General features: G+C 41.9%; 1 protein-coding gene and 1 long non-coding RNA gene across 2 annotated transcripts in view; both read right to left on the reverse strand.

Annotated features, from left to right (window-relative positions):
- Positions 1 to 27,833, reverse strand: part of PAPPA (pappalysin 1) — a 177,856-nt gene that overhangs the window by 143,722 nt on the left and 6,301 nt on the right. Inside the window, exon 2 of the mRNA XM_010212768.2 lies at positions 6,013 to 7,081. Coding sequence (XP_010211070.1) covers positions 6,013 to 7,081 — 1,069 coding nt within the window. The remainder of the gene's footprint in view (positions 1 to 6,012; positions 7,082 to 27,833) is intronic.
- LOC148594088 (uncharacterized) lies at positions 20,745 to 20,946 on the reverse strand. Its single transcript, XR_015913570.1, has 2 exons — positions 20,887 to 20,946; positions 20,745 to 20,845 (listed from the first exon to the last, which is right to left on the reverse strand). It is a non-coding gene; the product is annotated as an uncharacterized LOC148594088 (long non-coding RNA).

Consider the following 27,833-nt stretch of genomic DNA (forward strand, 5'->3'; position numbering starts at 1 on the left):
CAGCTGAGACTATATAAAGAAAATTCACTTCATCCTTCTCACCCCCTCTCCTGAACCCTGCGAACCCACTATGTGAAGGCACCAGAAATGCTGAGGGTTTGAAGTGTGACTGCACAGAGCAAAGTCCCCTAGGACACAGCACAAGTCAGCAGCCTTTTTTCCTTAAAGATTTCTCTACATTTCCACTAGCAGCAAACATTGAAGAGATCTTTAAGGAAAAAAAATAAAGTATTTGCCCAAATTTAGCTATCCAAGTAATGGGCAAAGTCAAATGCATCATGTTTGCAGATGGTATAAAGAAAGTGTGGTGGAGGTGACTGGTCCATATTTCCTCCAGGGATAGGTATTGCTTGCAAGAAAAAAATGGATTAAATTCCTATCAGAAAAGGACTCTAAAAGATAGGATGGGAAATGCAAATGTATGAAGTAATGCACCTGGTTAAGCTTGGCACAGAAATAGCTTTACATCTCTCTGGGTGTGAAAGGTGCAACCTCCTCAATTTGCAGAGTGCTCCAGTCGCTGCTATTTAAAAACATAAGAGACACCTCACATTCCCTGTTGAGGGAAGGTTGTACCCCGATGTATCTAGGAGAAAAACAGGCTGAGTACTCTGAAGACCCATAGTAAGATATTTTAGATAAGCTCAAACTGTGGCTGTGTGCGTGAGACAGTATAATGAGAGATGATCAGCAAAGGGAATAAAGCAGTCTAATATACATGGCTACATTTCTGCACATGATGGGGAAGAACTTCACCTTATTTGAACAAACAGTGGCTGGTAACGGAGTTGCTGGATAGCATCCATGCCTGCAGGGCAGCCAGGCCTGGAAGGCTCCTTGTTCCACAGCAGCAAGAGGCAAAGTCAGGTCTCACCGACTCTGCGACCTCTCAGCTTACAAAGCCTCAACGTGGGGTTCCACAACGGGAGCCAAATGGGGCTGCGTTAGTGCAGGAGGGTGCAATATGCTTCAATCTACTGTCTACGACAAGGATTCTTAATGATCTCGGGCAGTTTACTCCACAGATTTTATAGGTTGTCTCCATTCCAAGCATCCTGCAGTTTGACCACACAGGGATCTTTTCACATGATGGATAATATCCATGGAAAAAAAAAAAAAAGAGTCCTAAAGAGTCCTATGAGTGTTGGGGAAAAATGTTTCTTGAAAAAAAAAAAAAAGTTGGAAAAGATGACTGTGGGTCAAACTAAATCTAGCAAACTCCTACTGTTTCTAGGGCGTGCAATCATATGCACAGGAATAGCTTCCTTAGCCCTTCAGTTCAGCCTATATCAGAATTCAATACTAGACTTATAAATGTCAGTTGTTAGCAAGGGAACAGATGTAACTCTTCCTAGCTGATTAACATCTCTGACATCTGGAATAGAGGGTAGAATAAACAGAGAAGAGAGAGGACTTCCTGTTGAGACTTGGCTTTTGGATGCCAACCACCAAGCTACAGCAATTCTGGCCTTGAGAGTGCCACCATTCCACCTTATAAACAGCCTTAGGGAAGCTGCTAAACAAAGAATTGGACACTAAACACTGAATCCCTAGACAAAACCTCAGATATTTGCTGTATGCCTGCTTGATACCTGTGTAAATGCAGGAGCCCTTGCTGTCAAGAGCTGCACAATAGTCTCTTCAGTTCAGGGGATTAAGTCCTCAAGCTTCCTGAATTGAAGATCCTTGATGATTTTGTCCTGTTACCTTCCGTGTTTAGCATTAGGTGGAAACTAACTCCTTTGTTGGGAATCAAGTACTGTTTCTTTTCACTCTTATAACCTCTAGAAAAGGTTAGAAAAGGACAACATTTGTGCCTCCCACCTCTGGAATAAATTGATGGCACTTAGCAAGGAAACCTTGTGAAAAGGTTTCTATTGAGAGAGAAAGAGAGAGCAGAAAGAGAGTTAAGAGGCTGATTCATCTGAAGCTCAGAGAACGAGTCCTGAAATAGCCACTCTTCAGTTATCTGTATGTGGATGATGGAGACTGTGGATTAACCAGAGCCCCCTTGCTAGTGGTGTGGCCCACATGGTATAGCATGGTCCACTCTTCATGCAAAGCTCTGCCATACACATTGCTGTCCAAAATCACTATAGCAATCTCTAAAGATTTCTCAAACATATATTCAGAGTCTATTTTATGTATGATTTGAACATGCCAATGCTCTTAATCTTTAGAGTGAGCGAATGAGATGCAATGCCACACTTTACTGAACTTCACAGTACAAGTGATGGCACTGGCCACAGAAAAGGGTGGGATCAGCAGAAATACTGGACTTCAACTTTTGTTTCAATGTCACCCTGGATGTGCAGGTAGGTGGCATGAACAGACTCTGGAGCTCGTACATCCCATCCTTGCTCCCTTGCTTAGGCAGAACGAAAAGTCTGCTGGAGCCTACAGGGTACACATGGATACTGAGAAAGCCTGTCCCCAGGGTCAGTTATTCTGAGGGCTGATTTCCAGCTAGCATTCAGTAGATTGTATGAATTGAGGTTGTTTGAAGATACTCCAATAACTTCTAATCTTTCAGGAATTTCATCAGTATTTTCCTAGGAAAGTATCAGGAGGAAGTCAGTCTTATCTGTCCATGCAATCCTGTGGTGAAGTCTGATGTGCAAATTCCATATTACAGAGAAGAATGGCTTTGCTAACGATCCTATGGTGCAACAATTTGCCACATCAAATGGCACATGCAGAGCATGATTTCCTATGGTTCCTTGAGGTTTACATCAAGTTTTCTGAAAGGCAGCCAAGGTAGGTGTCATAAGCCCAAAGCCTTCCTTATTTTGTAACCAGCAATAATCCCAAACACAAGGAATATGGCCTTCTGACAAGTGTGTCCCTCTTTGCTCCTTCCTTTTGTACAAGGGCAGACTGCATGATCTTAACATGTTCTCATTTTCCCAGAAATGCAGAAATAAAGAAAAGCGGAACAATATTTGCAAATCTTGTTCTGGAACTAAGTACTTTCTGCCCTTTTCTCATGAAATTAATAAAAAGAAGTTAGGCAGATGTTCTTGGATAAAGCCTGCTATGTGGATAATCATTACCAGTCCTTTGTTTTTTCCTGTAGGCTATGAAAAAAAAAAAAGGAGGAGAGATGATCTGATTGGTACCACAATGTTTACAGCTCTTCTGGTCAGCAGCTCCCAGAGCAGAGTCTCCAACCATCCATGTTGTCCTTTCACACTGCTCCTCTGGCAAACTTCTCTACTGATGTGTCACATTCATATCTCAGCATATCGCTAAGTCCTTGATACCTGACAGGTCGCACGTATGGACAACACAGAACCTCAGCTCTTTGGAGCAAATTATTTTTGTAGAGGTGCCAAAAGGAAAGGCAAGGGAGGAAAACAAAGTAAAACAAACCGACTTCTGGAATCTAAGTACATAGGAGTTGCACCAGGATACCAGTGCACCGGTAAATGAAACACATCTCCAGAGTACCTGAGCACTTTGTCCAAGATGCCAAAGGGATTCACAAGGAACTTAGAATGCAGACTGAAGGTGTCATGATATTGTTGCACTGCCATTACATCTGTGGTTGAACTTAATCAAGACTTAAGGTTCTTTTCCCTTTCTTCTGCTATTGTTAGACTGAACTTTGGCAGAGGAAATACCTGGAATTAGATGTAAGCTCTCAGTGGCTGAAGAGATGCCTTCATTGATGTGGTACAAGGCCCACAGTAGAGGGGAGGGAGGACTCTGCCAATGAAAGTGATGACAAAAGGGGATGGTGATGCAAAATGGGCACAGATGGTGCCAACTGAGTCACAGATTTTGACTGAGTCACTAATTGGCACAAGAATCTCTCTTGGGGATGGTGTTGAGGGCAATGCCAAAGTCAAGCACAGGGTTTGAAACTTCACCCTTTTAGTCAATGAAGGCTTTACTGCCAAAGCCACTGCCCTAAACCTGGACAGTTAGCTTAAATATTCAAAGCAGAGGTCGGCCTTACAAACTCATTGATCAAGGAAGTCTACAGGCCTAACTGCTACATTTTGTCATGCTAAGTGTGAATATCTATCACTGTGGAGGGCACAAGCTCAGCCTAAGGGTAACACCAGCAAATACAGGCTCCAGAGAGATGGAATATCTTTTAGTGCCCTTCTTGGTTACATTGCCAACGATCAATTACAATCTCTGCACAATCACTGACTTGAATATCAATCAGAAGGAGATGCTTCTCAAGCCAAAAGGAGCACACAGAGAATTTGTGAGCTCACTGACACGAGCAACAAATGCTCCAGACAAGTTCAGCAAGAAGGCTGTCCCCAAAAAGAGCATGCACCTGCCCCTGAGAAGTATGTAAGTTGTGCTAAGGTAACTTCACATTTTGGAAATCAAGTTCCTTGCCTGGACTTGTGCAAGTACATTCTGTACTTGTAAAAGACAGTTCATTTGGAATAAAAACATCTCTCTATGTCAGAATAACATTAAGTTACAATCTTAAATCTGTCAAACAAATTTAAAAGCCTTTCCTGTTTCATTTTGTATGGGTATTACGTTGGTCACAGTACAAGTGATAAAAGACTACCAGAAGATTAAAAATAATGTAATTTTCTAAAAATTTTTGTAGCTGTGTTATAACTAACACCTCGAGTTCTCAGAACTACAGTGTTAAAACAATCCAATTTGCATTATGCCTTTGAGGATATTTGATTACTTGCATTTCTCTCCAGTTGAACAGTATTAAAAGATGGGTACTTTTTTCTTCTATATTTTCAATAATTAGTCTTTGAACTACTTCCTAATTTGAGCCTTGTTGAATGGTAACTGGCTGCAATTAAGCTGAGCTATAAGGAATTACTGCTATATTTTAAATTCAGCATTTTTTTCTTTTTTCTTTTCTTTTTTTTTTTTTAGATGGGAAGTATTTCTTCGCACCTTAATTATGTGTATTTTAAGCTCTGTTTGACTTGATAACGTCGTTAAAAAACTCCTCTCTACTAAGGAAGTTACAAATATAGCCTGGACTGATATAATGAAAGGGACTCCAAAATAGCTCATACTTTCCTTCCTAAACCGACCTTTCGTGTTGACAACACTGAGTGTTCTGACCACCATGTGGTTTCCCCACATGATTCCATTAACTGCCCCACAAAACTATAACACGGTAAGGACAACAGAGTTTCATCTTTAACTTGCACGTTATGTGCATTTATATCAGTTCATCAGTTCATCCATGGGACATATTTTTGGTTAAACATAATAACTGTTCACTGGAAATGACCAACAAGGTGAAGTAATTGTAGCTATGTGGTAGGGAACTAAGTTATTCAGGGACATCCTCCTTTGAATTACAATAATTTAAGGAAGCTTTTACCTGAGAATGGCAGCATTTTACTAACTCATGTCAGCTCTCAGAAAGCAGTCCTCTTATCCACAGTTGGAGTGGCATTACCCTCATTTTCATATGCATAAAAACAGTCACAGAAGAGGTCAGATACCTGTCTAAAGGACTATGGTACTCACCTCTCTCCTTGTTACCAGCAGACTCAACAGTCCTCCAAAGAAGTGTTTAAGGAAAGCTACACTAATATAGTGTTAAGGATATGCAGTAACCTATCCATCTTCAAAAAAGCTCTACCAAATTTGTGTAGCTAAGAGTATTTATGTTCCATGCCTGAGGGGCTCTTCCTTCACCTTCCTTCACCATCTCCACTCCTAAGAGTCTGTGGTTAAAATGTTTGAACAATGCTACAACATACTGCTAATAACCAACTAATGAGTGTCCCAGTTAGCCATTTAACTTTTTGACAGTGACTTTTCTTTAGCCTAGATGAGGAATGTAGATTCAATGGTAAGCCACTGTTAAGATCATTTCTGAGATTGCCTTTGAATAGTTGCAATATGAGGCAATTATCAAGAAAATAAACAAACAAAGAAAAACCTCCAAAGCCCACAATTCTGTTAACACAAGGATTGGAAAGTCTGATAAAGATCTAGAGAGATATTCATCAATATGATTATAAAGGTCTTGTTCACTGAAAAAAAAAAATTGCCTACCTGTATGGTGAGTATGGGTCAAAGCAAGTCTTGGTGACTTCTGTTATCTCCGGGTTACAGCATTCCCCACCATCAAAGTTGTACCTCTCGTAATTACAATCCATGTCACACACACCATTCTGCTTCTTCTTGCTGAAAAGCGCGTGGCGCACGTGTCGGCAGTCCCCTCCGTCGTACCCGGTCAAGGTGTGGTTGCACTCAGGATCACAGTTCTCATCTCCGATCTTGCTGATGTCGCAGTTAGCCAGGATGAGTCGGTGACGAAGAGAAGAGTTCTTCACCTCCAGCACCTCTAGCTCCCAGGTGATGTTGTAGCGGCTGAAAGCCTCATTTAAGTGCTGATGCTGGAACTCAATCTGCTGTTGGCTGACAGTGGGGTTCTGGTGCTTGTCATCGTACAGATTTACCACACGGTACCGAACGACCTTGTTGCGCCGGAAGCTCGGGAGCTTGTTGTAGCTAGCAATTACGTCCGTGTTGTCACAGACTGTCTGTCCACAGAGAGGAGGGTCTAAGCTGGTATCCAGCAAATTGCCATGATGATAGCTGAACTTGCTCTGAGGACTACTGCCATCCTTCATGGGAGACCAGATGTTTTTCACATTCAGTAAACTGTCTTGAAGAACTAGCTGAGGTAGAGGCATGTCTTGTCTGTGAATTGCCTGGCCCATGTCCAGCAAGATCTCCTTCTGAGACCGGGCTGTCCTCCAGAGGCTGAAGTGCTCTATGTAGCCCCGATAGTTCTGGTTCAGGGCATTTCCCCCAACCATGAGCACCTTGCATTTCAAGGTCAGAAGACTGAAGATGCTGCCCACTTGCTCTCCACTTGTGGCCACCTGGGCACCATTGACATAGAGTTTCATCAGGTGCCCATCATACGTGGCGGCCAGATGCACCCATTGGTTGGGGAGGTAGCTGCGATGTGCTGCAATGGTGGTAACTTTGCGAGCACGATCTGTCTTCAGGGAGAAGAAATAGCGGGGGTCTCTATTCCCCTGGTCACTGACAGTGTTAATCCCCAGGACCCATCCTCGGTCACGGGAGGTGTAAGAACATTTGTCATATAGTCCTATGTGCCCCCAAAAAAGAAATATGAATAAATAAGGGTGACAAAACAAATCATGAAATTAGCATTTACATTTTATAAATATATATCTCTATATACACACACACACACATATAACTGCAAATATATAATATGTATTTGTAGGCATAAATGTTTATATATATGCTTCCATATGTTAGAAAGCTAGTATACAAGAAAGGCATTAAATCATCTAGCACATGATTGCAGGAGGTCATGTAAGACTTGCTATTAAAGGTCAAGATCTGCTAGTGATGCGTATGTATGGGCTTACCCTTCCCTGAGTAAGCACCAGAACCCTTTTGCACATTGCTATCAGTAGAAAGTGTATTTCTTCTTACTTGAGCCTTCATTGGTTTCAAATAAGTACAATTTCAAGAACTATTCTTGCTGATCATTTCTCTCATCTCACTTTTATGGACCTTGTATATGCCTGGACCTTATAGCTAATAAGGCCCAGAGGAGAAATAAGTATGATATCCAGCTACTGCACAATATGAGAAATGCTGATCAGCTGTAATGCTCTTGGTAGGATCAAGCACCCAGTCTGGCAGACTGAATGGGATGCGATCAGTCTTCTTCAGACTGTCTTAAAAATCAAAGCCAATAAAAATCAGCAAGGAATAGATGTACACTCTTATGCTAGACATGCTGTTCAAAGTACCTACAAGACCAAGAGTGCAAGAAACACAATTGGGGACACACATGTGTCTGAAAGTGATTCTTGTCCCTGCATACATATTTAATTCGTATGGCAATTAAACTAGTGAAACAATTAATAACAATCTGGTGTACCACACAGAATAAATAGTAATGATTTCTCCCATAAAGTTCAGATCCACAGCTAAAGCTCTCTCAATTGAATCTTCAGACATTTCTGAGCAGTAGGAAGAGTTCATGCCTTTCCAAGTTTGAGACATGAGGTCTGATGAGTTAAAGACCTACATTTCCTTCTTTCAAGTCTTAATGGCCAAGGGCTGCAGCTAGACTGGAAAAATAATCGTCAGAGCCTTCAGCACCAAATGGCCTTTCTTACTATCAGCGCACAGAAAACAAGCCTTTCCCCAGCCTTCACTTCCAAAAGCCTAACTGAAAATCATAAATCTCTGACAGTTCAGTCTTCATGAAAAGACTAAATATCCCCTTACCTCACCCTTGCACCCTAACCCTCCCAGCACTACAACCAAATAACATCTTCTGCTTCTGACTAAGTTGCTCAACAGCCATCTGTTAACAATCACTCATTAACAGCGCAGTCTTGTCTAGTATCAACAGAGCAAAGGTTACAGGAGCATTCACTGTATTTTCCCTCCCTCTCCCAGCACCCACCTTCCCCCTCTCCTCACACCCTTCCCCTCATCTCCTCCTTCCCCCTGCAAAAAAAGGCTTCTGATGGGAAAGTTGAAAAATTCCAAACAGGCCTTTTTTTCTGCACACTGGTATTTTGCTAGGGACTCTACGCTCCCCCTTTTCCTGTTTCCTTTGGAAGAGAGATCCCAGGGTTCGGAAGGTAACGTGTTTATTCATCTGTAGGGCACACATGGTTCAAAACCTTTTTAAGACCGGCTTCTAGTTTATATTGCTACTTCTGATCACAAGAAGGAGAGGAGGAGAAACAGAGAAGGAAAAAACAAACATGCTAAAAAAATGACATTTGCCATTCCAGCAGGAATGGATATTTACCTGAGAGATTAATGACATGAAAGCCAAAGCTACCAAAGAAATTCTAGAGCCAGAGATCTCCCAGCTTTTTAAAATTTTCTTTATGGAATAGCACATTTAAAAACCTTTCATTTTCAGATATAAGAAACCCCATAATTATCTACATTGTCATGAGTCTCAAATTAACATATTGCCTAATGGCAGTGAGTGGAGAATACTGCAGCAAATGAGAAGACAACCAGCGAGACAAGTTTCTCTCCCAAATGAGCTTTAAAAAAAAAAAAGTTATAAAAATGAGATATAAAAAGTTTTCCTCTCAGGGTAGCAGAGGGTCCCCAGGAACTGTGCAAGAATGGAAACTGTTGTCACCGAGTGTGAAGAGAAATCTGAGGCTTTGACAGGAGAGAGACAAGTTTTCCTCCTTTGGGAGGCAAACATCTATTGATTTCCCTGTGCGCCCAAAAGAACCTTTAAAAATGCTCTGCATAGAGGTAGTGGCATTCCTACAATGCCAGGTGAGGAAATGAGGTGCCCCAAAATATTCTCATTTGGAAAATTAAAATCTTGTGGGAGTCCACCCTACAAAGCGAATAGCTGTTTCAAGAACTCTCATCTTTTGCTTCCAATGTGGGAAATACTAAAGAGACAAAGTAAAAGTATGTCGTATAAAAGCTACTTGCTATGAAACAAAGCAACTTCCTTTAAAAGGAGACCATTTTAATAAGCAGATCTCTTATTGCGGTAGGACCACATGAGTTGGTATTAAATTTTTCAGTAAGGTTTTTGCCTGCCAGGAAATGCTAACCTGGTGAAACAAACAAACAAACAAACAAACAAGTGGTACAGAGATGTCCTACTCCTAACAAACCCCTCAGAGAAGCTGTGGAACCTCAGCACAGCTGGGGGACCCCCCAGGGCTGCCCAGCTCTTTGGAGCAGTAGTGTAGAAGTCAACCCTTTTTTGCAATGCTTCTGCCACCTTTGCAGCCAGGATCTGACTCCTGCAGGCCCCACGGCAGATGCACGTGCAGTAGCTGCTACCCCTGCTTTTAAAGTGTTGGAGATCCCTGCTGTCAAACAGGGGGCCTGGAAACCCTGGAACAACCTTCTGTGGGCTCCAGCTCCGAGGAAATCCACCCTACTACCTTCAAGGGTTAGGTTTTTGGCTTTTTGTACTGACCGGGGCTTTAATTAATGCCCCAACGAACTAATAAGTTATTGTGCAATGAAAATTCAGTTTACTAGCCCCTGTTAAAGAACATCATCTTTCTCTGAAAGGCTGCATGATGCTAGTGATTGACCTCAGCTGAACAGATGGAGCTGCTGGAGGAATACTACAGAATAGTAGCAGTTCTTCCTTGCCTTTGAGCTTTTAAACTCTGATGTGATGCAACATGTCTTCAGTTTGGCTCAAACAGCTGCCATCAATTCGGGACTTAGAGGGAGCCAAAGGAGGGCAGAAAAAGAAAAAAAAATAGTGACAATAGGGACACCACTGAACTCGTCAGTATGAAAGCTGCTGAACTCAAACAGTCTACTGTTCTAGTTTCTTATATTTTCTGGTTTAGGGCAAAGGTCATTACTGAATCCGTATGCCACATATAGCATTCTTTTCTCAAACTTTTACTGTTAGACATCCAACTCTTGATAAAAAGATGGATTGAACACAATCCCTTCAACAGCAAGACTTGTTTCATTTTTGAAAGGAAAAAGTAAGAAAAGGTTTGATAAGAATCCCACACTCCTGATAACTTGCAGAATGCAAGACTTGCAGGTCTTTATGACCTTCTTTTGCTTGTCTGCTGCACCTACTGTCCCAATCCTTCACTTACTTTTGGCTTTAGACTAAGACACCTCCGGGTAAGGGAGTGCCACTTTTCCGTTTTGTCCCCCGCACAATGAAACTCATTTCAGTTGGGGCTTTGGATGTCATAATATCAGAATTCATTACTTCTTCTTTGATGACTAATCAGGGCAAAGCCATTGGAGTAGGGACATGGGAAATAATTGTCAGAACTTCTGAAAACTGAATAATTTGATGTTTTTACAATTTACTTTAATTTAGTAAAAGGTTCCATAGCCATGAGTTATTTCTTTGACATAATTAAGAACATTCTATACTGCAAGAGGCCTCTTTTACCCCTAACAAGGCTGTTTTGGCACAAATTCACCCCTCACAATGGTTGACACTCCAAATTTCAAAATTTAGTTCTGACCACAACCCATGTTCACATGAAAAATATACAGATTTGAGATTCTCATTTACACTGAGAATTCTTTACAATAATGTGGTACAGGACATTTTTAGCTACTTTATGTTCCTTTACAAATCAAGAGTGGTGTAAAGAGGCCTCATGTTAAATGAGACTCAGGCCAATAACTACAAAACCACAATTTGGCGAATATGGCCAAAGCTTCTGAGCCAAGAAATGGTGTGAAATAAAGCTGATGTTTGTTTTCCCCACAGCAATTAGATTAAAAAAATATGTACAAGTTTCATACAGCAGCAAACAGTTTTCCTCACTTCTGCTTGCCTTGAGCTGCTAGAAGGGGATGGAACTATAGCTGAGAAGAATACTGACAGCTTTTGAAATTCTTAGGCTGGACATTTTTTGTCCTTAAAACTCTTTTTTTTCTGAAGCTCAAGGAATTGACAAATAATTTTATCTTTTATTTGAAAAAGCAGCAACACTAGTACAACTTTCCAGTAAGAGTCACTAGTAACCTTCCTTCCTCCCCCACAAAGAAATGAGTCCATTTTTAGAGAGCGTAGAAACGGCGTAAAACGGTGTGTTCATGCATGCTTAGCCAAAGAGGGACTTTGAGGGGCCAAGAAGTTCCTCCTAGGATAAATCCTGTTCCTTATCAGAAAAGTAAATTCCTAGGCATCAAAATACTAGAGACATCTGGAAAAATTAAACCCCAAAGGTCCAATGCCAAAAACCAAATACGGTAAACCAGAAACACAGTGTCGTCGTCTTTTTTTTTTTTTTTTTTTTTCCCCTCAAAGCAAGGAAAATCTCATTATTAAGTCAAGACCATTAGTTTTTTGGCTACTGACCCACAGCTGCTCCAGTATATCACTGTTCATCACACCTGACCTCTTTCAGAAGGGTCTAACCAAGGCCAATATAATATTTATGTCCCATTTTGTTCTCATAGATAGGGACTTTAATAGACCTGCCTTCTCTCATGGGCCCTATGTGCTGGACAGCATTTGGCAGTATGAGCACAGCATGTAGCATCAGCTGCTCAACCTTCAGAAGAAAGTCCCAAGTGAGGACACAAGGCACCGCTCACGATGCCGAGATTGGAATAGATGTTTATCACAAGCAGCCGAAGAGAAATAGGAACTAAGAGCTAGAGGCTGCAGCCACTGAAGTCGCACAGAAGCAGCATTCTCTGCGCGTAGAGCTGGAAAGGAGAGGCCGAAGCAGCCCATGCACGCTGCTGTAATCCATTTTAATATCATCAATAACAGATTCTGGGACTCCCTCAGTTACATCAGTGACATTTCTTGCATCTTGCTAACAGCAATCCTCCTGGTAATCAGCCCAGCCACAGAATTACCTAAGAATTTCATTCTTTATTCAGAAGAATACTTTGATGAGCAACAGCAAAGAAAAGGACTTGTTTTGCTTTACTTTCCAGGAGCCGAGATGCTGGGGGAAGGGGGAGAGCCTGAACACATCAGGTGCGCTGGGGAGCCCGGCGCGGCCTCGCGGGGCAGAGGGAAAACAGCCCCTGCGCTCCGGAAAGTTGGCCGTGCCGGGAGACTGCAACCAGAGGTGACAGGACTCCGTTATGAAAGGGGAATTTAGGTCAACAATCAAAGCTGCAGTCAGGGGGCCCAAGAAGAGGGAGCTAAAGGTTGGAGCTGTTTTTTTCTTTAGCATGCTTTAATCGTTTAGTATCAAAGCACAGAGGAACGCTTGAAAGAGCAAATATTCTACAGGAACCTATAGAAAGCTTTTATCTGTCCAGAGGAAAATAATTAAAACCGACAGATTTGGGTTAAGTATCCCCATGTTCCATGCAATTGGTTAAGTCAGCGAAGATCCACTGGAGCAGTTCTTGAGTTCTGCACTGGATATTTCATGGTATGATGTTGAACCCAATAGAGTTTTGCAAAGGGGAGAAATAATCTCTCCTTTCCTTTGCTATGATTCTCCCAGCCCCCGCTTCCTTCTACGATAGTTAAATAATTCAAAGTCCAGAGTACTTAAGGCAACATCTCTGTCTATACCATTTACTACACAGCTAAGAGGCCTCTTGAGGTCTCCCCCTGAGACGAGGAGTGGCTCAAATAAACCACCTGAGACTTGCTCAGTGGCAATATACTACTTAAGTGAGGAAAAAGAGGATGTTTGCTGCTGCTATCAATCCAGCTGAACTCAGATTAGATATTATCATTTCCAAGAATGCAATAGGATTCATACCCAAGACAGAAAGATGCAGTTCTTTTCATTCTGACATAACAGACAAGATGCACATCCAGTAGAAATACATAGTATAATATTGCCATGCCTATCGAAAGTTGAGAATTTGGCTGAAGGTTCTCTACAATATCAAAATTTTATATCTGTCATTTAGCACTACATTAAATTTATATTCTATACAGTTTCTCAGATTCCCATTAACACATGTGCTCAAGGAGACACCGTGAAGCGTCCAAACAGAGAGCTGAGAATAGGCAAAATAACAAAACATGAATTTGCAGTGGCTGTTTAGTTATGAACATTACATAAATCCTTCCTTTCAGACAACAAAATAACGTAGGCTGCAACAGAGCAGCCACTGGCATGGACAATCATATTAGTAGCACTTCGCTGAGCCTATTGTATGAACACCCCTGCTAACAGCATATAGAAGTCTACTGCAAACAGATCTGCTAGGGTGGAGTTCATGAGAAATTATTAGATTGTGAGGGATTTTAAGCAGCAAGTGAACACACAACACTGTGTAATCAGATGGCACAAAAGTGTCGGCTTTAGTCCTTGCAGGGCTGCAGTGCGGTCATCTCCCGAGCGCTTTTGCAAGGGCTCCTTTGTATACAGGATCAGCGTAAACAAGTATTAGTGGGAAGGTTTCCTCCTTATCTGGATCTCCCTGAGCCTTACACAATAAAGCTGCAGAACCAGTGGAAACTGGTACTTGCTTAGCAAACTGCGGCTGTTTATGATCTAATACCCAGGTTTGGAGAGGCTTTTACATAGACAGCAAAAAGCGCATCTGTAGCAAGGGTCAAACTTGAAGCCCCTGCTATAAAGTCTGGGAACACAGGAACATTCCAGAGAACAAGGGTAAGGGCTTTCTGTATATCTGCAAAACAATTCATTTCTCCTACTTTGTTCTCAAGCACAACACAGTATTTTTGGCTGAAATGTGGAAAGCCAGGATGTTTCTACACTTTTAGGGATGATCATAATGTACGCACACATGGAGACTGTATTAAGATAGTATAGGCTGTCTTAATTTGGCTACTGCTTAAGATACTTCTAAGATAAATTTTGCATTCAACAGAATGCTCCTTTACAGAATAAGTGATGTACATTGTCAATATGGGAGCATTTTCATCAAGTTTTCTTTGCACAAGAATTCACATTGGGGACTGCCAGTTATCGACATTCTAGTGTGACCCACTGATAATAAAGCCGAGTTTGGTGTTTACGAAAGCCCATTTATCCTTCAAGGGTATCCTTTAAAACAGTGGGAATGAAGAGGCTTCAGTAAGTTTGTTGGTTTGGCTAAAAGGGACTTTAGTACCTCTCAGCTTCAAATCTTATCTCTGCCCACTGATCTGCAGAAACAGGTTACAAATTAACCTTTCTATTGTAGCCCACTCAGTGTATTCACCTTTACAGCAGGAACACCCTTCTTACTTTAAAAGCGAATGCTGCAAAGCACATGAATACATATCAAGGGGCACATATGAAAGCAATCAGCACACAACAGGAAGTCCTCGCGTGCTTACAAGCAGGGACATAAATACAAAGGTGTGATAGCAGAAGGGATGCTTGATGCACAGACAAATGCACCCAGGAATAGAGGCATATGCATGGTGGAACACAGGTTACCTTTGTTTCCACTTCCCTGCACTTTTAGGGAGATATTAATTAACTATCAAAGCTCAACCTAGAAATTATTTATCCTTGTGCATGCTAGCTAAGGAGTGACTTTCCTTTCTAATAGTTTCTAATAGTTAATGCTTGAGAGCAAACACAGAGTATCTTTGGAAGGGGCAAACACGTAAGTATCACAACTTCCAGACAATCTAAATAATAAAGTGGTATTCCTGGACTCCTTATAGAAAACAGAAGAGAGAACTGATCATAAACTGGGTCGAGATAGGTCAGTGTACCTCAGAGCAGATCAGATGGCCACAGAATCCCAGGAGGAAATGTTCTCCTGGAAGGATTATTAGGGGCACATCTGTGCCATCAGATGACCCTGTGCAATACCCATCAGCTCTCTGGGAGTTCAATATGGCATTTCCTTTTACAATGTGCTTTGTGCCTGAGGAGCACTGAAAGTAAATCAGCTCTGGCAGTAGCCATGGCTGTAGCTGCGCTGGAAAAACGCCCCATGTCCTGTCCTCTGGAACCCTCTGGATGGCCAGAAATGCAGAGCAGTGAGGAGTGGAGGTCGATGCACAAGGTTGGCTGCGGTGCTAATCACAATACGTATTGAGGCCTAAAAGGGGATGGGGGGAACGACGACAACACAACCTGTTTTGCTTTTCGAATTCCCTTGTCACTGACCTTTGCGGCAGCTTTAGGGCTGCCCTGGAACCAGCTGAGCAGTTACTGCTCCCAGCTGCAGAGACGAGAGCTTTGACACCATTGCACAACGTGTGTGCGCTCGAGGGGGAGGCTGGGGCCAGAGAACAAAGAAGGAAACCTAATGGCACCTAAACCAAACGTAATGATCAGTGAGGGAGCGGAAAGAGAACCTGGAGAGGGGGGAGAACCTTACAACCTTTCCAGGATCAGACAGATGGCCAACATCCACATTATTACAAAAACAAAACAAAAACAAAAAATTCCATGAATGCAAACCAGGGCACCCTGCGAGGAGACTGTAAAAATCACATCATGATCGCTTAGATTTGTCTTTGTAATTGAGGGGCATTTCCGCATGAAACAGTTGTGGCTATTTATCTGGATTTGAGAACATTCTTGGGTAGGTACTTTGTGAGTGAAAAACTGAGTAGTCCCAGGGCATTTACACTGATTTTTACCATTGAAGGTCTCGGCCTCTGCGAGAATTAAATATCTTATTGCAAAAATAAGCTTAGATCTTATCCAGACTCAAATATCTTATTGCATCTGGCTTTCCCATAAGACTGTATCTTTTCTATAATAATAGAAGCAACTGAGAAATATAGCAACTTTAAAAGAAGCTGCTTAAATTCAATACACAGAAGAGCATGCAATAACAGCAGACAGAACAGAGTTGATGTGCCTGTTTTCCTGCTGTCACTTTTGAAAGGGATCCCGGCCTTCTCTAATCATGACTATTTCATGCCTCAAATTCCCCACTCCATACTCGCATACAAGTTCCAAACCCATACACAAACCACAGAGATATTTCTGCTTTCTAGGAAACATCCTGCTGAAAAAACCTGCCTCTCTAAGATGATATAACTACTATAGTATGCATTCCTGATAGGCTGTAATCACCACATACTTACTTAAGGATATAATTTTAGAGCTCCATTTTTCTGCTCAGTTTGAATCCAATTTCATTTGTTTGGGTATGATTTTTCCCCCTGGAAATACCTGAGCTTGATTTGCAAGCACAAATAAATAGACATCTGAAAGAAAATTCTAATACAGGTCCATGCAATGGATTAGAAACATACAGAAACAAAACCACACCTGCTAAACCAAAAGCTGTAGCTGAAAATTCAGCCTTTAGTTATTAAAGGACAAGATGGGACAGTGATGGGCAAACCTCCAAAAGGTCATAATTCTAGTTTGCTTTCCGTAAGCGTTGCCAAAGTCAAATGCTTCTCAAAAGTAATTGACCTTCTCAAGTCTGCAGAACTGGGAGAAAAATGTAAAATGTAAAAGAAACAAGCTACCTTGGAACATTTTTGGCAACACATGTGTTTAGCTGAGCAGCAGGAAATATCATATGTTCAACCTTTCTTATGTTATTTCAGCCCTTCCGCTTTTGGTTAAATCTGGAACCAAAGAAATGAAGATTAACAAAGTAGTCTGTACATTTACTACTTTCTCTATACCGATGCATATGTATACAAAGGCACATGGAGTTGAGGGAGCAGAATAGTAGGTTTTGAGCCCTTGGCATAAGTTTGAATTTTCAAGAAAGGTCCTCAGCTGGAGATGGCTCAGATGATATGAAATCCTATCTATCTCAAACACTAATTACTGTCACTGGATCTTTGCTCTACTCTCCGTTTACAACTTGGCCAGTGTCTCAGGAATAGGTTACTTCAGCATGCAGTCTCCCTACCCTTCTGGGCTGCTGTTCTGCCCAGGGGGAGATCACACAGCAAAGAGCTGACAAGCAGAAGTCACCCCAAGCTTATCATCTGCTTCCTCATTTGCTTCTTTGTTTTAATGGATGTCCTGACATTGTCAATGTCCAGCTTCTGGCAGGACCTCTACATCTGCTCCCTGAAGATCATATTCTGGAGGCAAATTCTTGGCCTCACTGAAATCAACAGCAAAATTCTATTGTCTTCAATGAGAAGAGATTTTGATCTTGCTCTTCAGACAAGCACAGTAGTCTTGGCAGTGAAAGGGGAAAGCAGAGCCACTGCTGAGGAAAACCTTTGGGGTAATGGTGAGAAAGCCTTCTAAAAAAGATCAGCAGCATCATACGAGACTCTGAGCCAGGCAACCAAACTGATACCCAGGAGTCCCATCAAAGATCTAGAAATGTTACACTGATTATAAATATCCTACCAGTGTTAGGAAGAATCCAAAGAAACACTGAAAAATCAAAGGATTTGAAGTCAGTATCCTAGTGCTATCTGTACTTTACTGCTTGGATTCAACTATATTTTGCAGTAGTAGTTGAAAAGTCCCCAAGTGACTTACAAGTACTCAGATACAATATGGTGAGGACTGAATTAATTCCTCTTTGAACAAGAAGTTGTAATTTAGAAAAACACTGAATAATGATTTAATATCATCTAAAAGCTGCTGGTGAGGGACATTCCACCACTATACTTGGAAAGTTTTTCAATGAAACTGTCATGTCTAAAAAAAAAAAAAAGTCTCCTTTCTGTTCTGAAGTTACTTAACTGTCATGTGTATCCACTGTATTTACTTATATCCTCTTCTATTACATTTCTACCTTCCAATTATCAGATTAATATTCCCCAAACGTGTACTTAAAAATCATGACAGAGAAGTCACCTCTTAATCCTCTTGAACTGATTACTTTAAAACTTGTTATAAATCTCATAATTATTCTTTTTTCTTTTCTTCGCTAAATCCTCGCTTGTAGGACATGATTTTTAAACTGTGAAAATTAGAACAGGACAAAGTACTTCAGCAGCAGTCACCCCAGTGTCAATACAAGGGTAACATAACCTCCCCATCACTGTTTGATACTTCCTTGTTTACATAGCCAAGGATGACTCTCAACCTTTGGCCAGAGCATCACATTAGCAGTTCACATTTATCTATCCTAAGGCAGGGTCACTCCTCCACGTTCAGCTTCCAGGTGAAGGACCCTTCCCCCACCACCCATCCTTCAAGCAGGACCCACCTCCCGTCTTTCTGTATGGATGACTTCACATTTGGCTTTACTCTAATGCATACTGTTTGCATGTTCTCAATTTATGAAAACACCCAAATGAGAGTCCTGTTTTGGTCATTGTTTACCACTCCCTGAACTCTGCAACATCTGCAAATTTTATCAGCACTGATTTTATGTTTTCTTGCAGGTTGTTGACAGAAAATATTAACTAGTAAAGAGCCAAGATTGCATTGTGCTGAATAAGAGGGAATGTGGCCAGAGTCATACTGTTCAAGCAACCGCTCTTGTTTTTCAGCATGGGAAAATAAATACCTGTGATACAAATGAATACGAGCTTCCACAAGTCAGGAGAAAAGAGATGGGAGAGAGAGATAAGCAGGAGATTGGCAAGATCTGCCTCCTTTCCTCTTAGGCATTCCATAACCCGTGTTATCTCTCCAAAGCAGCACAGCAATGCAGGGACCTACCACGACCCTGGCAAATGGGACTTTTTGGCTACACACGTCTTTCTTTTGGTGTAACAGAGGGGCATTTGCCATTTACAGCACTACACCTGATCCGAGCTGTTATTACATACTGCTGTTATTACCTCATGCTAACACACACTAGCTCTCTGAGGGCTGCTAAGAGCCATCATCCCATCTTCACAGACAGAAGGGACAGGGCATCGAAGGCACCTAAGAGCAGTTGCAAAGTACCCTTGAGCAACCTGTGCACCTCCCACCACTCTGCCACAGAAGAGGAGTTGCATTAGCAAAAGCAGCAGCCTGCCTTTCTCTCACAAAGCAGCTTCATCACTGCCCAAACAAACACTCTTTTTCTCTCAAAAGTGTCTAATTTATTGCAGAGAACAATTTATTGCTCTGTTCTCTTCCTGAAACCACCAGCAAAAAGGAACCTATACCCTCTGTAATGGCCTCTGTTTTCTCTCTGTCAGACACTCTTTTTTTCCTCCCTTTTCTTACAAAACGCCTTGTTGTAATGCCCTTCTAATAACTTTCCCATGAAACTGGGTGCTTCTTCAAGCCTGCTCTGTCACCAGGGTTTGACAAGTATTAGAGCAACCTCAGAAGGCAGCCAGGGAGCCTGTCAGTGCAAAGGACGCCATGTGTTGAACACATTGACAGCTCTCAATAAATAACATCCCTGCCGAACAGCTGCTTGCATGGCTCGGGTTTGCAAGAATGTTGTCCACATTGCCTACTTACGTTCATCCTCCTCAATGATGCACTGAAGTTCCCGTGCATGGGGAGAGGAAATACATCACTTCCAGAGGACACCAAAATATTTTCTTTTAATATATCTGAAAACAAATTCAGATCCTAACTCCAAGTTTACAGCCCACTTCAGACATACAGTTGTGCAACTACGTGCTGATTTCTTGATATAGGCAGAAGAGACGGTCAGACTGAGGGAGGAAGGTGAAAGATGTTGAATGGTGGGAAGAAGGATCCTCATCTCTTCCCTCTCTCTTATCAGAAACATAGCCCCCCATTTCACTTATTGCTTTCTTAAGGCTCAGAGCACAGAAACTGTTAGAAGGAAGGTTTGCCAAACCACAGTTTGGCTATCTCAATGTGACAAAAAAACACACAGTCAGGGACAGAAAGGTCCTTGTTTTTCCTGCTCTGCTGTCAGTGCTCGAGGCAGAGGAAAGAGTGTGTCCAGTGCTCAGCTTCTTGCAGCTCCTGGGAGGTGTCTGATCTCCACAAGTGCAGGTGCCCCGGTCGCCCTTCCCTACCGAGATCCCAACCCCACGGAAGCCAGGTCGGGGAAGAGACCCAGGCCCTGGCAGCAGCACATTGCCTCTGCGAGATACAGCTGCTGCTGCTTCCCACATTCCTCTCTGGCCTGCTCCACAGAGCCTGCAGGTGTTTGGATCCAGCTATCTCCCAGGAAAGCTGGTGGTATGCTGATGTTTAAAATAAAATAAAGAAAAACCGTAATATATGGTGTACAGCTGAAGACCAGCCCAGTCTGAGCATTGCCTCTAGTGAGGCACAGAATGTAAACAGACAATTTGATTAAACCATCTCTAGCAAGAGGACTGTGGGGAATTCCATTCTTTCCTAGCTCAAAGACATGTAGAAGATACATTGGTACTTTGCAATTCATTAATCCAGAGCTCTTCAAAGGGCAACAATGATATGCTCAGCTTTCTCCTAGGTGAAGCTGTTGATAACTAGGCCTGGAATTCTTGGAGGAAGCTCACCAGTATAAATCAGATCTATTACTTTTTCCTTCCTCCCTTTTACTTTTTTTAATCTATTCAAGGGCACAGAGATGGTGCAACAACTGATAAACTTTGCCCATGCTGCAATACAGAATTCTGAGTTCTGAAATATCAACCCTGTCTTCCCCTTGTTGGGGTGTGACGTAGAGAGACCACACTCGAACAGTCTTCCAGATAAGGCTATTAATTACATGCCAGAAAATATTTGTACAATAAAAGAAACCGCTCTTTCAACAACAAGCAAAAGATAAGACTATTTTAAACCATCACATTTGAAGGCACAGAGATTCTGTCAGCACTTGAAACATTTTGCAATACACCTAATGTTTCAAAACTCTTAGAACTAAAAAGTTCCGGAACTTTCATATCTATTGAACTGGTGAGAACACCTCTACTCCAAATGTCTATAATGTCTACCCTGGAGATTGCTTCTCTTGCCAAATGTTTATATATTTTCCATCAGATCTCCAATAAAGAACAAAATCAGTCCATTTCCAAATCCCGACTGGAATGTCATTTCAGCAGCTCTAATGCTGAAGTTACTTCAAGTCATTACAGACATCCAAGGTGCCATCCATGTACATTACTAACTCGCTTTCATAGTGTCCTTGCTCATGATATCACAAAAATTAGCAATTGCTCAACCCTGGGAGTATGGAGTAGGAATGCTGCCTGCAATGTGCCATCCAGAATTGCCATGGAGGGTATAGCCTGACAGACACCATGGAAACAAATATCCCAGTTCCTGCTTGAGATCACCAAGGTGAAGTACCTAAGGCACAAGCCAGAAGTCACAAGAAAAGGGGCTTTCGCCTGGGTCCCCTCTGCATCGGGGGAGGTTTAGGCGCTACCTGGGGCAAGTTGAGGTATTTCACGTTTTCTAGCTGAGAGCACCATTAGATGCCTGTCTGCCCCGGGCCCCAGAGCTCATGCTGACTGCAGAGCCCAGAGCTATGGGTCTGCTTCCCAGGTTCCTGCTCACCCCTGCATCCTTGCACTGGCAGCTCTGTGAAGGAAAGGTGCAAGACCAGACACATCAGACTTTTGCTCCAACAGGAGTTCCATCAAGCGGGAATATCATCCTTTGAGTTATTTCAATCCTTCTACACTTTTACAGTCTTTGCACAACTGAAGAGCAACAAATAGTTTGTCAGGAGCCTAGATCTAGATATATTACTATTTTTTAAGAAAAAACAAAATCAGTGGACTTATGAGCAAGAACTTCTGCAGGTTAATTCAAGTTGGTTTCCTTGCCTGTGTTCCTGAACAGAGTCCAGGCTGATCATTATTTTAAAATGAAGTGACTCCAGAACTTGACTCTCTCTTTTTTCTATGTTTGCCATGATGGAGAGAAAAAAAAGAAAAAAACGACATAGACATAATCATTAGAGAAATTCTACAAGCAGATGCATATGCGTAGTAGAAAACATCCAGCAACCCGGCTGGCCCTGACCGTATGGTTGATTTTCATTAACTGGCTTTTTTTCCTCTGAACTTCCTCAGAAGGGGGTTGTTTATAAACAGATGAGGGGATATTATTCCTGGACATGGGACAGTACAGGAGGGGGTAAATGAGTTTAGGCCCACGAGACCAGAGAGCAGAGTTTAAAAGTGTTTGTTGCTCGAAACACAAAGAGCTCACTGTGAAAACGGTATATGGACTAATTTTACAAGCTACGGGGAATATGATAGGTATATACAAAAAATGCTCCAAGAAGTAAAAACAACCCCCCACTGTACAAACTTTTCCCACTGCATCACCATAACATTACAAACCAAAATTAAACCATCTACAGCAGCAGCAGAGGTTGCAGGTTGTTCTCCATGACATCCACTTGTCGGCTTGTTCATTTTCCCCATTGCCTGCACTCTCTCTTGGCCCCAAATTCTCCTGCATGTCCATCCGTCTGCAGCAGCCTCCCCTCAATTCCTGTCCAAAGGAGTTACTCTAGATTTACACTGGTGAGCTCGACAACAGAATCTGGCTTGTACTGCTTACCCTTCCCTCTGCCAAGTACATGTTTCAAAATCCTGTGCGTAATACGTTTAGCTAACATTTGCTTTCTCTCCCAGTACTCTTTTTCTCCCTGAACATCTCCATTCATGAGCTCCAGCGCAGGAGGCTTTCAATTCTTGCCGAGTTTACACTGGAAATAATTCCCATTAAATTATCGCTGGTGAAAGATGCAGTTTTGACCTCAGAGAGAAGGCTGCTCTGTTCTTCCACCAGACAGATGCAAGGTAAGACTGTAGTAATGCAAGCTCCAGAGTTCAACGCTAGCAACCTCAGTCTTTTCAAGTACAGATGCTGCTGACCTCAGAACAAAATACAATTTGTGCGGATCATATGATGCAGAGCTTCCCTGTTGATGCTATCAACAGAAACAGCAGTTGTTTAACTGTGAGCACATGCACCAGATGATGAACGTTTCCCAAAACAGTCAGTTGTTATTTGGGCACTGATATGCAAAGCCCCCTCTGCAGCCACTCACCTGATCCACATCTATGTGGTGAACTAGTTGTTTCAGCCCTTAATTAACACCCTGAGCTATCTGCAGCCAGATTTTCAGCACTTCAAGATGTATAGCAGTTACAGTCTACATGTTTTACAAGCTGTTTTTGCAAGGGAATATATTAATTTATGGTAATATTAATTACCAAAACCATCAAAATATTCCAATTTAAATCATAGAGATTGGGAGTCCTGGCTAAGATTTGCTTTTCTCTCCCATACACAAGGCCATATACATTCAATTTTCAGAAATAATTGGTGATTATTCAAACATAATCAGTGTGGTTGTGTCAAAGGTGTTAATTCAAGACCATTTCCAAACAGCTCATGTCTCAAACGCCAACATATCTCCTTCTGTCACCTGTCCTCCATGTTGCTAGAGCATGAGGCCCCGTAGAAGATCCCATAACCACCACTATTTGTTCAGTGCCATGTACCGTAGTAACCCATCAAAGAGCCATGAACAGCTACAAGAAAAATGCTACAGGATTGAGAGTGCATTGACTTCCAATGGAGAACAACCCAGGATGAGGAGAAGCTGCCATCACTACTATAAAGAGTTTAACAAAACACTGAGTTTGTTGGGCTCTACTTCCATTTCTACCATCAACATGCTGCCACACCTCTGACTTATTGCAGTATCCCTCTATTCCTCGGATTCCCGTTTTAAAGGACAATGATTTCATATACCGTAGAAACTCATCACCACCATTTGAAGGTTTCTTTGAGATAGCGCTCAGGGCCACAAAGCACAACCTTACTGCAATAATAAAGGAAAATCGCAACAGCAGAATGCATTAGAACAGGAGCAAAACAATCAACATTCAACATTACAACAAGCCAGTAATAGTGAATGGCCTTTCCTTTCCATCTCTTTCCCTTGCTGTCTTAAATAAAACAAAGATAAGAATTCCTTCCTCAATCCAATGGACTGATATTTGTGAACATGTTTCCAAAACTAACAACAGAGAATAGGCAATGAAGAAAATAAGGAGAAAAAACCTTTTCTTCTCCTTATAAGCCTGCAGTTTATGCACGGTGTCTAGTACAGGCCTCTTCTCCCAATTCCATGACGACAGAAGACTCCTGGGAATCAGATGAGGGAGGGGAAGATGGGTCAGAGGAGAGAAATCCATATGGGAAAGTGATTTAAAGCAAATAAAGAGACAATAAATTAGATAAGGAAAAGAAGAAAAAACACAGCAGAAATGAGGAAGGAGAAGAGATAAAACAACCCTCAATATCACTCAAAAGGAAGACTCAAGGAAAACCTACAGACCCCAGGTCTTAATCAGCAAGGAACAGAGTGGTTTTCTTCTCTAACACATCAATTATTTTCCTTCCATGAGCTGGTATCATATCTCTTAGAAGCTGTTTCACCAGGCCAGTTCCAGACACTTTGTGGTTTCAGTTCACCCTCACTCCCCTATCAGCGAGAACAACTGCTCACTCCTTGTTTGTGTACCACTCGGATGGATATTAAACAGAACAATATCAATAATTCCTGGAAAATATACATAAGCATATGCTCGAGTAAGCACGCAAACACAGACTTCTTACCCTCTGCTCCTGCAGTATTTTGCACAAAGGTTGGCAGAAGGTCTTAGCTGCCAACCCAGGGGCTGCCCTTCATCCGTGAGGTGGGGACGCTACCCTTGTGCACTGGAAGAGGAACAGAACTTTGGAGAGCTCATGGTTATCCACAGCACAGCACTTGCTTGCTAGGGAGGAGGAAAACAGACCAATTCTGCCTAGCTAGAAGACAAGAAAGAAGGGGGAATCAAGGATATCGAGAATATGATAATGATAAGAGAGTGCGCAGGGACTGAATAGGAAAGTTGCACACTTACATCACCCACCAAAATAGAAAAACAGAGATCATGTTTTGAATAAGTACTCATTTTAACCCTGAAAAAAAGAGTCTGAAAGAAACGGAGGCCAAAGAGGGATTTGGATTGTAGTGGAAACAACTAAAATAAACATAGCCCCTTCCCCAGGCCAATTTATCTGACGTTAAGCCTTCATATTTTTTTCTCTTCTTGCTTGGCTCCAATATCCAAAGCAAGACAGGACAGCAAAATAATGGATGTTAGTGCAAGGACCATGGAAGGATGTAAGCTGCAGATGATGGATTCAAAATTCTCAGAAATCAGAGCTCAAGTCAGATTCTACCAAGGTCAATGGCATTTTTTCATGATCTTGAATAGGTTTAGGATCATATACATGCTCCCTCTGTAAATCTAACACCATGAATCCATCCTCCTTCTCACCAAGGGAAAATGTGACTCATGTTTATGTTTGTTCACATTTTTGCTATGATACATACTGTACCTACACTTAGGTGCTGGCAACCTTATGTTTGTGGAGCAGTCCTTGACTAATCAAATTGTTCTTTATGACTGCTATGAATAAACAGACCAGAATGCAAAGTTCTGGGATAGATGTCGATTCCCTTTTTAACTCATCTTTTTGAATTTTGCTCTACTCGTACATGGTAAGAATACTTTGACTTTACATGTGGCTTTGGGGAGACCAAACTATGATAGGCACTAATATTAAATCAAAGCGGTTTACAAGATCTTCCACTTTTGTCAGAATATGTAGGAAAATAAACAAGCTTCTTTCTTTGATCACAGGAGTTTAAATGCTCTATTGATCTGAGAAAAAAAAAATCAAAGATGCTTTGGAAACCTTGTGTGTATGTGCATGTATGCTCATATTAGAGAAAATGAAGAGAAGGTTAGGGACAAGCACAGAAAAGCAACAAAACATTTATTTTCCACAGAAAGCTGAAATAAAGAATCACATCCAGGTATCATCTAACCTAAGGCAGGGAAATGATTTTTCTGATACATTTTCAGAATATAAGATGTACCTATGTAACAAGGTGAATATGTTCATTCATACTAGGATGACATGTAGAAACTGGTACACAGACTAATATTAGAAAAGAATGGGAAATGTTTGATCAAATACTTTTCCCAGGAAAAAAATTACATTAATCAAAACAGACTATATGTGGGAAAGGATCAGTCTTGGAACATATTCTAAGTAAAACTTCAATATAAGTTTCATAATTGTCAAAATGCCTGATTTAAAAAATATATAAAAAAATAAAAAGCTAGTATCTTTTACTAGAAAATATTTTCTTTCTCACAGTTATCACTTTTCTAAAGCAGTACCTTGCATTTTTGGTATTATCTAAGATATTGTCAGTCTGTCCCTCATCCCTCCTGTCCTATATTATAGCAACAACTTTTAGTCTCAGCTAAAGATCTTTAGCGTATCATAAGGTACTGGGAAAGTTTCTGTGGCCTGTGCTATATCAGAACATGCAGAGTGAATATTCTGTGAATGTTTGGACTGATTATCTAATATTATATCCCTCTCACTGCAGGGGACTGAATCTGGCAACCCAGGGGGTCCCTTCTCTGTGTCTGCTCCTATAATTTCTATCAAAGACAAGAAACAAGGAGCTGAACAAAGACTAAAACTGGAAGCAAAACTATTATGAGACCATTTCAGCTGATCCCAGTTATTGAAGGGTTTATTTATTTATTTATTTATTTTTTCAATATATCTTTTGGAAAAAAAGAAGTCATTATAGCTTGGCTTTCTATTCTGGGTCAGGCCAGCGTGAACAATGGAAAACTAAGGGAAAAGTGCTCAGCAAATGGTCTTGAAAGCACCTAAATACCAGGTCCTGCAGCATTTGTAGCGTAGAGCTCCTCAGAGAGAGTTCTCAGCATGAACATTGGTTGTGTCAAGCCTTGCAAGTTTGGCACCTTTGTCCTTGCTATGCCAGAGGAGGACCCCTGAACTCCTTTCTAAGGCATTTTGCAATCAAATTGCTGTTCTCACATGATTTGGCCCTTTGGTCCCATCCTGCATTTAAAATAGGTTGGTCTCTAGTGACCAAGGCGCTTCTTTAGACTCTACAGACCCAGTTTCCAATCCTTCATCTAAGGTATTCAAGCTCACATGTCCAACTAACCTAAAAAGAGTGCTGAACACTAAAGGCTATTCTGGGAGGAAACACTTCTCACTCCAACTGTTGTGTCCCTGAGGACAGGAAACCTTATCAGCGACATGAGAGAAGAAAAGAAAGGAGAGACACAACTAATGAGCCCTGCTGTTCACGTCTACTGGCGGGTTCTGATCCTTGTTTTTCAGTGTTCCTGGCAGAGGATCTCTCCCATCCTCAGCAAAGGCAAACGAACCCAAGAAGCCTGTGGGAAAAACATCAAGTGCCTTCTTTCAAAAGGGGAAACAACTTGCCATGTTATTAATGAGGAAGATCAGCCACCTACCTTCATGAAGTGGCTTGGGGTCAGGGTCCCAACCTCTGAGATGCTGAGTGAGCCCTCAGGGATTGAGGATTTAAGCAAATCCCTTCCTTATGACCGTGACCAGCGGCAGGAGCTGTGCACAGCAGGGGCTGGCAGTGGCCATCGCTCTGCGCGCCGGCAGCGTTGGGTCCCCTCCGGTGTGTGGAGCGCTCCACGACCAAGCAGGGCCCCCACCAACGAGAAGCCTCCTTGGAGCTGCAGCTGCCTCTTGGCAAATCCGCAGGGCACCAAGGGCTCCACGGGC

Source organism: Tinamus guttatus, unplaced genomic scaffold, assembly GCF_059628265.1.
Source record: "Tinamus guttatus ecotype Peru unplaced genomic scaffold, ASM5962826v1 Tinamus_guttatus_pri_ptg000297l, whole genome shotgun sequence".
In the NCBI taxonomy this organism is placed as follows: domain Eukaryota; kingdom Metazoa; phylum Chordata; class Aves; order Tinamiformes; family Tinamidae; genus Tinamus; species Tinamus guttatus.